Here is a 10897-nt window from a genome sequence, read left to right as displayed (position 1 = left end):
TTCCTTTAAGTTGACCTTACCTGTAAATACTGGCACTGTAGTCACCGTCTGAACTGGGACTTGAAGTAGAAGAAGAAGAAGAAAAAAGATTTTTATTACTTCCATTCATTCATTGATAGTAGCTAGTTCATTATTACAGTATTACATTTTGGACACACAATCAAATCATACATCTGCATACAGTCCAACAATAACCCCATATCCAAATCGCATAAATCACACAGAAGAACAATTAATACCCCCTTTGCCCCATGTAGATGCCTGATACAATCTTACCTGTACTTGTACTGAATGATGATCTGAATCAGAATTTGAATCCAACACTAAGCATGGTTCACACTCGCTGGCCACTTTATTAGGAACATGTGTGTGCGCACACACCAATTAAATTCAATACAAGAGCTGCATCATATTTCTAAATTTACCTTACAACTTTGCCTCAAAGTCTGCTAGTTTAATGCGAACAATTAATAGGAAAGGGCTAACAAAATAGCATCTCCGTGGCATGTTATGAGTGTTTATTTGAACATAAAGGCATGTATTCTTTATCCTCTTTGAAAACGATTATTATTACAGCAGATTGAGTCACCTACATTAGTTGTGAAACTCTTAGTTTGTTTCCGAATGACTGTTTTATAAAGCCTAATTTAATTTTTTACATTCTATTCAATTATGCAAGTACTGTTTTTTTTTTTTTTATTATAAAGTATGACATTATAGAGTGCTATTTTCCTTTTATAAAAACACATTACAAAAAGCTGTTATTGTCTTTTTTTGGGGGGGGGCGGCACTTGGATTGGATGCTAATGTGCAGGTGTACCTAATGAAGAGTCCAGTCCGAGCCTATACGTACCGATGGATGCAGAAGCCAGTCCAAAGTAGAGGCTGAACAACGGCATCACCCATCCAAGCGTCATCCCGCGTGCTTTCATTGGCATCAACTGGGTGAACTGGTCCCAAATGACCAGTGCCATGTAATATACTTCATTGGCTGTTTGCAGTTTAGGAGGGGTGACATTGTGACACTGTGGGTGTCAGCACCTTGTCACACACGTATTAAGAGGTTGCTTACAACAACACATCGTCCACATCTCCATGTGACGCACATCGCGCTCCCTTGATATATTTGATGCTAATATTTCGACATCACCGTACGTCCTCCTATCAGTAGAGCAAACATTTGAAATGGCCCTACCGTATTGTCAATGTATGTTTTCCTTATGGTACTCTTTTGTTCATGTACGTCCCTAGTTTTCGTACAAGGAAGATGCCAGTGTAGTGTATTGATACTTCAACAAAGATTGTATGCTCTTCTCAGTCAAGTAGAACATTTTAAGCAGTGGGTTGTGCCTCTTTATCTACTGCGGTGTTAACGTCTTAATAAGGGCTTTCTGTTTATCAGCCAAGCGTACGCTGACTAAATATTAGCCATCTATTCATTCCAATCAAGCATGGACACACTAAAGGTCAAATCTAGCCAACCGTGGTGAGCTGTCACAATCTAGATTGTTTACGCATGTACACTGGGCATGTTGGGCATTCTGCAAGGACAGAAAAGCAAATAGAAATGAAGCCAAAAAAATTATTTAACCCTCAGGCTACAAAAAAAAAAATAAAAATAAAAATAAATAAATAAAATAAAATAATAATAATAATAATCTCATTCACTTCATAAAATTTCTCACTCGCACAAAATCTCTCACATTTTCTTTCTTTGATTAGGTTCCATCTCGTTATAGCAATAGAACACAATATTCTGTGGGCTTTGCAAAATCAGTCAAAATCACAAAAGCAAGAGGACACTCAGGAGACATGAGATGCTGTACTTTTATTTGATTTTGAATGTTGATAACGACACAAGTGTACTAATTTGACTTATTGAGTGTTTGGCCCAAGTTTGTCCTGGAAATTACAAAAGAGTAAAACTTCTCCTCCTTCGAGCTGGGGCTGCTGCCGTTTTGGAGCAGTCGCTGTGCTCGCATCTACACTCGTCCACGTGGATGTAAGTGTAGGGAATGATGTCTCCATTCAGGCACAGCAAGTCAATAGTGCGATTGCTCGATCGAACCCCCTTACAAATGGAGCAGGTAGGCTGCAGGCTGTACGACTCCTCTGAGTATCTGAAGGAGAAAACAGAGATCAATAGATATTGAACTGTCCTATTATTGATTTCTTCGATACGTGGACTGGTTTGTGTGTGTAAAGAGCTTACTTGGTGTAAGTGTTGCAATATCCTTCACAATATGGAATGTCTACCTCCTTTGCAGATTGGCAGCCCTCGTGCAAGATTTGCACTTTATTAGGCACTGGCTTGCACGCCTTCTCCTGCTCCACACCTTTTCAAAAGAAAAGAAAAATTAAATCCTTTTTACCGACTTCAGACAGAAAGGTAGGATGTCACGAGTACTCACAAACTTGACAACAGCCATTTGCTGCAGTTTGAATAGTGTCCTACAGGAGTAAACAGAAATACAACATGAAGCCATTTCTAATTTGTGAATTATTTTCCAAAATTCTGAAACTTACGGGTAGGCAGTTGCTTTGGTCGAATAGCGGACACACAATTCGTGTGCCCATTGCTGTAAAAGTATCTCCGTTCCTCAGGCATGTGTAATGCTCACATTTATCCTCCAGTGGTGACCACGTATCACCTTGCTGGAGACATGATCGTCACTGTTACTTTGAACTACACACCATCAATATCTGTTGCTTGCTTGCAATTGTTTATAATTAAGTCCAGTGATTCCCAACATTTACTGAGCCATGGCATATAATTTTACACTTAGAAAAACAAAAACAGGTGGATACAGAGTTTACTTGTACCTTCTGACATCAAGTGGAAAAGAATGCCATTGTTCCTGCCTGCCATTATAAGTTGCTGGCATAGATAAGATAGACCAAGAATAATTATTAGTAAATAATAATTTTAACTAATTTGTTGAACTGGATCATTTCCAAAGGCATTCCAAAACTAATGTGCAACAATATGTTAGATTATGGCTCTTAGAAACCATTTTTGGACAGATTAGACCTTCTTCCGCATATTAAAAGAAAAGGCTCCACAGCTGTGTACTCGATCTTTCTGGCATCCAGTAAATAGTTCAACTGAGAATATGCAGTCTTCTGGTCATTATTGTTAATATAATACTGCGAACATTTAGGATAAAACAACCAGGCAGGCGTTAATTCAGAACCTTTCAAATAGTTGGGAATCACTTGCTTAGACTAGGTGCCTATCCCTTGAGTAAAATAAAAACATTTGAAGTCATCGTACTCACCCTGAGCAGCTGTTCGCTACCACTAACGTTGAAGATGCAGTGTGTCTGTACACACCTTCCACAGCATTCATCTGTCCTGGGTTCCGCATATCTATAACCCTGGAAAAGGGGATGTGATGTCATCATTGAATAGAACATCAAGAATTCAACTGTTTTTGCCACATGTCAATTCAATTGATATTGTGCTGCTGCTTCTGGTATTCGTGCAGAAAGTCACAACTTCTCATTGAGCCAGTAATGTTACTTGAAGACTGCAAAACAGACGCTAAGCATTAGCCGGTCTATGGTGTTTTGCAATCGTGTCAGCATTAAGCTAGCAAATTTGTACACGTGCATCTTTTCTTTGTTCAAAATAACTCGTCAGTCGAGCCACTCATATCTCACTGCATTTAAAGAATGGATTTGTACTGTATTCATTTATAAATACCTGTTCACATAGTTGTTGACATTGCAGAACCTCACAATTTATTTGTAGTAAACCCGTTTTTGGGTCCACGAGATTGGTACAGACACACTCCTGACATGGAACTACAGGAACTGACTCACCAGGCTAGAAATAAAGAGCACATTTTCATAATTGTGTGTAGTATGATGGAACACCTTTACATTTACTGAGTGCATCAAATAAATGAAAAAATGTACCTGGTATTCAGCGTTTTTGTGGACACAAACATTTTTCGGCTCTAGAATGGAGTAAGAGGCATGTCGAGGCGCACCATATGTATAGGATTAGTATTCATACACGTTCAACCGTGAACGGAAAAACTCACCACATGTGTGTTCTGGACAGCATTTTCCTTCCGGCACACTGACAACTACAGTAAATCCAATTGGACATACCATGTCGATGTGTGGACACGTGTTGCTTTGACATCCTGTGATGACATGACAACAACGAATACCTGAGACCACCTGCATTTTCATGGCTATAAAGGTGAAAATCGACTGAACATCTTACGACAAGTGAGCAGAGAGCAGCATGGGTCGGCTGGGTTGGTCTGGTTGATAAGGATGAAACCTGGAGCAGTGCAGTTAACAACAGGCGATGGTGGGCAAACCTTCGGTTGGCATGTTATGGTCTTGGTGGCCTCCTCACAGATGCAGTTTTGGCAGTTGTACTCAAACCTTTCATTAAACTGTTGGAATAAACCACAGCAGTGACTTATTGAAATTGATCTTTGCAGCATCAATGGCCAAACAATTTCTGGATTTGACTCACCTCACGAGGAATACCCTCAGGATCAATACATCCTGTTGGAATATTAGCAACACATTAGACTTTATTCAAAAATTAGCGATGGAAGTCAGCTTATTAATAAGTAGAGGATAAACTCACCACACTTCTCAACACATATGTCCGACTCTTTGTTGAAGAGCTTCATTCCATCAGGACAAAAGCAGCCTTCCGTTATATGGTCCAGCCTTCGGTTAATGGGACTATGAAGATTAAATCATCAACAAACAACAAATCATTTGAAGCATCGTCTATTCAGGGATGCAATGTTGGAACTTCTGATGGATGGCAGGGCTGACTTGCAGTGAGTCACAAGCAGGAGTCATGCCATATCGCTCTTCCAAAGCAGTTTACAAGATACATCCAATTACCTTCGCAAATTAGATAAATACAGCTTTAATTGCAACATACCTGTCTTCACACGTTGGCGGCTCTGCGGGACCACATGGTTTGTAGACTTTGTCGGGTGGGCAATCAATTTCTGTATTTGAAGAAAAAAAACTTTCCTTGTTAGATAAAATTTATTGAACAATAAAACATACGTATAATATGATTCTGATTGCACTGAAACAAAATTTACCGCAGTGTGTGGTATGATTTCTCCAGTACAAACAAACTCCAGCCTGGGCACAAGCGTCAGCATACATGTGCAAGCTTATGCATTCTACTGCGGGGTTGGTGACATGGCAGTTGTCAAAAACACATCCTTGATAGTAATCGTCGGGATTGACAAAGGGGTGGCACGCTTCAAAAACACTGTAGAAGAAAAACACAAGTTGAAACTGAATCGCAAACAAAAATGCTGGCAAATTACATGTCAATGTTACGACACTTGTGAGGTATTTGTACAAAATTTTGACATTTTATGATTAATAATAATATTATCATCGATAAAGCATATTAAAAAAATCACTTCAGGAGCTGAAACTTCACCCAGAATGTCCAAACATGTTGAAGTTCAAAGTGGCTCAAACCATTATTTTTTTTCAATTATTATTGTCATTAGTATATGTGGAGCCAAATATGTATAGTGCGAAAGAGGTATTTGTACAAAATGTAGACCCAATGACTCCCATTATAAATCATAACTTTGCATGCTTTTTGATGTACTGTACGTCTGATGTGTTATAGTGCATCTGCCATGATTGCCCAATTTTTCCCTTCAGTTGGACCTCAACTAAAGGTGACTAATAAAATATGTGAGTTGAGAGTTTTAAAATTCATAATCCACCTTGTGGCACTAGAGAGGTACCTATTATTTTTGCTTGAACTGATGTATGTCTTTGCCATGTTACCATAGTTGCACCAAACAAGCCGGCATGGTTGGGATTGATAGAACAGGCCTGTGTGTACGTGTGTGTGTGTGTGTATGCGTGGATGCATGGGCAAAGTGGGAAATTCTGGACAAAATGTGTTTATATACATTATAGTTAGTTTTGCTGATTACACAGTATTTATTTTATTGTCCATAGAGGGCATCAAATAAATAAATAAATAAATAAATAAATAAATAAATAAATAAATATAAATACATTTGTATTGATAGGTCAGATGCCACTGAACATTTTGCGTGGTCGAAAATAGAAAAATATTCATAAATGTCTTAGTTATAACATTTACAAAGAGTGTCCAAATTTTGGACAAAATCCCCCTTAAGGGGTAAAAGAGTTTTCATGCCCAAAAATCTACCTGCTCAAGATCAGATCACATTCAGAGTCTGGCCTGCATGGAGTTAATGTGGGTGGAGGTAGAGGTGCGTCGGTCGGGATCACAGACGGTGTCTGGCAGTTTGGTTGGTAAATGTCTTTGGCAGGCCAGAAGTCAGCCATCACACTGCAGCTCTGCACTATCTGGCCTCCGGGCAGCATGCAGTCATCTGCCTGGTTGTTGTTGCATTTGCCTGGTAGTGGTTGCAATACAAATAATATTGACATACCTTATAGTAATGATCTACAAATGTAGCAACTGGAATGAAAGGCATACCGCACTGGCCCTGTGTGTTGCTGTCAAAATGCTTATGGGGCAGGTTGACAGTGAAGTGACTTAATCCAAATGTAATAATCACTTCTAAGGGCACAATCTCGACAACCAAGTCAATGCCAGAATTGAAGATCTTAATGCTTTGTTGTAAATAGGGAAGACCCACACGCTTTTCATCTTTGAAGGCCTAAAACAGAAAAATGTCACTATAAAACGATCAGTGGCAAATATGAGGAGGTTGGGGGTCAATTTGTGACTTGACAATGCCTCATCTCTCATTAATAGGCTCCATCTTACAATTCAAATCATTAAGAACCCTCTCTGTCAAATTAAACATAGTATGTGGTGTTGATTTACAAAATAGTACATTGCTTTTTACACATTTAAAAAACGGGACGTGACAATTACATTACCTCCAGTTCTGACGTCCCAACAAGGTTTTGGCTCTTGAGTACAAATACGTCTGATTTGTATGATATAATTAAAGACCGCGGGCAGCTAACATGTTGAGTGGCATCACAGTAGACGTTGTCAACATAAATCTTTAAGTTGTGCTTTGGCATAATCTCCTCCATTAAGACGTATGTACAATTTCCTTGATAGGTGTAGTAGAGGCCATCAAATGTGATGTAATGCGGATCTCCCCAGCCTTTGCATTCACCTGAAAAAGAACAATTAATAGAAAATAATAATGAAAACTCAAGTCAACATACAATAAATCAATATCGGGATCAATTAGTCATGAACTAGTGACTTACAGTCACAAGCATAATGTTGGCAGCAGTAGTTCTCATCATAAACAAGAACAGGATCCTTTCCGTTGGCGCAAGTGATGTTCTTTAAGGGTGGACATTCGTATGGAATAATTTCAATTATATTGTTCTCGATGCATCTTGCCATAGTGCAGTTACACAACACGAAGGTCTCATTTTGCTGAAAAAAATAAAAAAGAACGTTTAAAAACATGATTCAGTTGTGCTATGCTTGTCTTATGTAAAATGATACAGTAAATGTACAGTGGTGCCCTCAGATATGAGTTTAATTACTTCAGTGACTACACTTGAAATTAATCTTTTCAAAACGTTTTGTAACATGATTTTCACGAAGGAAATTAGCATTATATAATATTGTATTAGACACAAACAAAGAGTAAAACCAAAATAGAATGTAATTTCACAATTTAAGACTGAAATTCAATTAATTGTGCTGCTATAATATATATAATAGAGTATAATAGAGTATAATAGAGTCCAAAGATTCACAACTCCTCTCACGGTCTTGCATGTCAGGGCATCACTATACATCAGAATAAAGGCTTAGATGAAGGAAATTTCTTACGATGACATCCCATTCAGGACACCAGGGAACAGAGGGGGTTGTTGTTGGCAAGGGTGTCGTCGAGCAAGGTTCAGTTTTGTTGTGAATCTCACAAATATCAGAACAAATCATTGTGAGACAAATTCCCGATCCAATGTGTTTCATGTCGAAAATTATTTCACCTGTATATAAGGGGAAATTAAAAAGTTGAAGAAAAAAACGAACCTATAAAGAAATGACAAAGGACAGAATATGTGGAAAAATGAACATATTTACCTGGGCTGTACTGCGTGCCATTTATTAAACAGAAACATTGTGTGGTGGAGCCTGGAAAGGTACTGATGGTGCTGGGTCCTTCAGTTGTGGTGGTGGTGTGACCTGCTGGTGTGGTTGTAGATTTCACAGTTGTTGTTGGACTTTCAGTTGTGGTGCTAGGTCCCACCGATGTGGTTGTATATATTGTGGTGGCTGGGCCTTTAGTTGTTGTGGTTGGTTGGACAGGGGTGGTGGTAGATTTAGCTGTAGTTGTTGGACCTTCAGTTGTGGTGCTGGGTCCAGTGGGTGTGGTTGGAGATGTAGTTGTAGTTGTCGGACCTTCAGTTGTGGTCGTCGGTCCTGAAGCAGTGGATGTAGATTTTGGTGTGGTAGTTGGTCCTTCAGTTGTGGTGGTGGGCCCTCCGGTTGTGGTTGTAGATTTAGTTATGGTAGTTGGACCCTCAGTTGTGGTGCTGGGGCCAGCAGGTGTGGTTGTTGATTTTGTTGTAGTTGTCGGACCTTCAGTTGTGGTGCTGGGTCCTGTGGGTGAGGTTGTGGATTTTGTTGTAGTTGTCGGACCTTCAGTTGTGGTGCTGGGTCCTGTGGGTGAGGTTGTGGATTTTGTTGTAGTTGTCGGACCTTCAGTTGTGGTGGCGGGCCCTACAGTTGTGGTTGTAGATTTAGTTGTGATTGTCGGACCTTCAATTGTGGTGGTGGGTCCTGTGGGTGTGGTTGTAGATTTTGTTGTAGTTGTTGGACCTGCAGTTGTGGTGGCGGGCCCTGCTGTTGTGGTTGAAGATTTAGTTGTAGTTGTTGGACCTTCAGTTGTGGTAGTGGGACCTGTGGGTGTGGTTGTTGATTTGGTCGTTGTAGTTTGTCCTTCAGTCGTTGTGCTAGGTCCTATGGGTGTGGTTGTAGCTTTAGTTGTAGTAGATGGGCCTTCAATTGTAGTGCTGGATCCTGCGGGTGTGGTTGTGGATTTTGTTGTACTTGTAGGACCTGCAGTAGTGCTGCTGGGTCCTCCGGTTGAGGTTGTGGATTTTGTTGTAGTTGTCGGACCTTCAGTTGTGGTGGGACCTGTGGGTGTTGTTGTAGATTTGGTAGTTGTAGTTTGTCCTTCAGTCGTTGTGCTAGGTCCTATGGGTGTGGTTGTAGATTTAGTTGTAGTTGTTGGTACTTCAATTGTGGTGCTGGGTCCAGCAGGTGTGGTTGTCGATTTTGTTGTTGTTGTTGGACCTTCAGTTGTGGTGGTGGGCCCTGCTGTTGTGGTTGTAGATTTAGTTGAAGTTGTTGGACCTTCAGTTGTGGTGGTGGGACCTGTGGGTGTGGTTGTGGATTTTGTTGTACTTATTGGACCTGCAGTAGTGGTGCTGGGTCCTCCGGTTGAGGTTGTGGATTTTGTTGTAGTTGTCGGACCTTCCGTTGTGGTGGTGGGTCCAGCAGCTGTGGTTGTCGATTTTGTTGTAGTTGTTGGACCTTCAGTTGTTGTGGTTGGTCCTGTCGGTGTGGTTGTAGATTTTGTAGTAGTAGTTGGGCCTTCAGTTGTAGTGCTGGGTCCTGTGGGTGTGGTTGTGGATTTTGTTGTACTTGTTGGACCTGCAGTAGTGGTGCTGGGTCCTCCGGTTGAGGTTGTGGATTTTGTTGTAGTTGTTGGACCTTCAGTTGTGGTGGTGGGTGATGCGGCTGTGGTCGTAGATTTAGTTGTGGTAGTTGGACCTTCAGTTGTGGTGGTGTGTCCTGTGGGTGTGGTGGTAGATTTGGTAGTCATACTTGGTCCTTCAGTTGTCGTGCTGGGTCCCACAGGTGTGGTTGTCGATTTAGTTGTTGTTGTAGGACCTTCAATTGTGGTGGTGGGCCCTGCAGTTGTGGTTGTAGATTTAGTTGTCGTAGTTGGACCCACAGTTGTCGTGCTGGGTCCTACTGGTGTGGTTGTAGATTTAGTTGTACCCTCAGTTGTGGTGCTGGTACCTGTGGATGTGGTTGTAGATTTTGTTGTGGTAGTTGTACCTTCAGTTGTGGTGGTGGGTCCCCAGTTTGTGGTTGTAGATTCAATTGTGCTAGTTGTGGTGCTGGGGCCAGGAGGTGTGGTTGTAGATTTAGTTGTAGTTGTCAGAACTTCACTTGTGGTGGTTCCTGGCGGTTTGGTTGTATATTCAGTTGTAGTAGTTGGACCTTCTGTTGTGGTGGTAGGTACTGTGGGTGTGGTTGTTGATTTGGCCGTCGTAGTTGGTCCTTCAGTTGTGGTGGTAGGTCCTACGGGTGTGGTGGTCGATTTTGTTGTAGTTGTCTGACCTTCAGTTGTGGTGGTGGGTCCTGCAGGTGTAGTTGTAGATTTTGTTGTAGTTGTCGGTACTTCAATTGTGGTGCTGGGTCCAACGGGTGTGGTAGTCGATTTTGTTGTTGTTGTTGGACCTTCTGTTGTGGTGGTGCCACCTGTGGGTGTGGTTGTAGATTTTGTAGTAGTAGTTGGGCCTTCAGTTGTAGTGCTGGGTCCTGTGGGTGTGGTTGTGGGTTTTGTTGTACTTGTTGGACCTGCAGTAGTGGTGCTGGGTCCTCCGGTTGAGGTTGTGGATTTTGTTGTAGTTGTCGGACCTTCCGTTGTGGTGGTGGGTCCAGCGGCTGTGGTTGTCGATTTTGTTGTAGTTGTTGGACCTTCAGTTGTTGTGGTTGGTCCTGTCGGTGTAGTTGTAGATTTTGTTGTAGTTGTTGGACCTTCAGTTGTGGTAGTGGGACCTGTGGGTGTGGTTGTTGATTTGGTCGTTGTAGTTTGTCCTTCAGTCGTTGTGCTAGGTCCTATGGGTGTGGTTGTAGCTTTAGTTGTAGTAGATGGGCC

General features: G+C 41.2%; 1 protein-coding gene across 1 annotated transcript in view; it reads right to left on the bottom strand.

The window, feature by feature from the left end:
* Nucleotides 1–1858: 1858 nt before the first annotated feature.
* The window catches only part of muc2.1 (mucin 2.1), a 29195-nt gene continuing 20156 nt past the window's right edge, over nt 1859–10897 (bottom strand). Inside the window, exons 29-47 of the mRNA XM_077517960.1 lie at nt 8086–8163; nt 7831–7991; nt 7251–7425; nt 6906–7153; nt 6496–6679; nt 6202–6412; nt 5093–5268; nt 4924–4993; nt 4615–4715; nt 4498–4529; nt 4237–4414; nt 4049–4153; nt 3921–3961; nt 3706–3828; nt 3279–3377; nt 2527–2655; nt 2412–2451; nt 2213–2336; nt 1859–2120 (exon numbers count right to left, since the gene is read on the bottom strand). Coding sequence (XP_077374086.1) covers nt 1910–2120; nt 2213–2336; nt 2412–2451; nt 2527–2655; nt 3279–3377; nt 3706–3828; nt 3921–3961; nt 4049–4153; nt 4237–4414; nt 4498–4529; nt 4615–4715; nt 4924–4993; nt 5093–5268; nt 6202–6412; nt 6496–6679; nt 6906–7153; nt 7251–7425; nt 7831–7991; nt 8086–8163 — 2486 coding nt within the window. The 3' untranslated portion in view covers nt 1859–1909. The remainder of the gene's footprint in view (nt 2121–2212; nt 2337–2411; nt 2452–2526; nt 2656–3278; nt 3378–3705; nt 3829–3920; nt 3962–4048; nt 4154–4236; nt 4415–4497; nt 4530–4614; nt 4716–4923; nt 4994–5092; nt 5269–6201; nt 6413–6495; nt 6680–6905; nt 7154–7250; nt 7426–7830; nt 7992–8085; nt 8164–10897) is intronic.

The sequence above is a fragment of the Festucalex cinctus genome, chromosome 3 (assembly GCF_051991245.1).
Source record: "Festucalex cinctus isolate MCC-2025b chromosome 3, RoL_Fcin_1.0, whole genome shotgun sequence".
Taxonomy (NCBI): Eukaryota; Metazoa; Chordata; class Actinopteri; order Syngnathiformes; family Syngnathidae; genus Festucalex; species Festucalex cinctus.
This window is presented reverse-complemented; position numbering and strand designations above follow the sequence as displayed.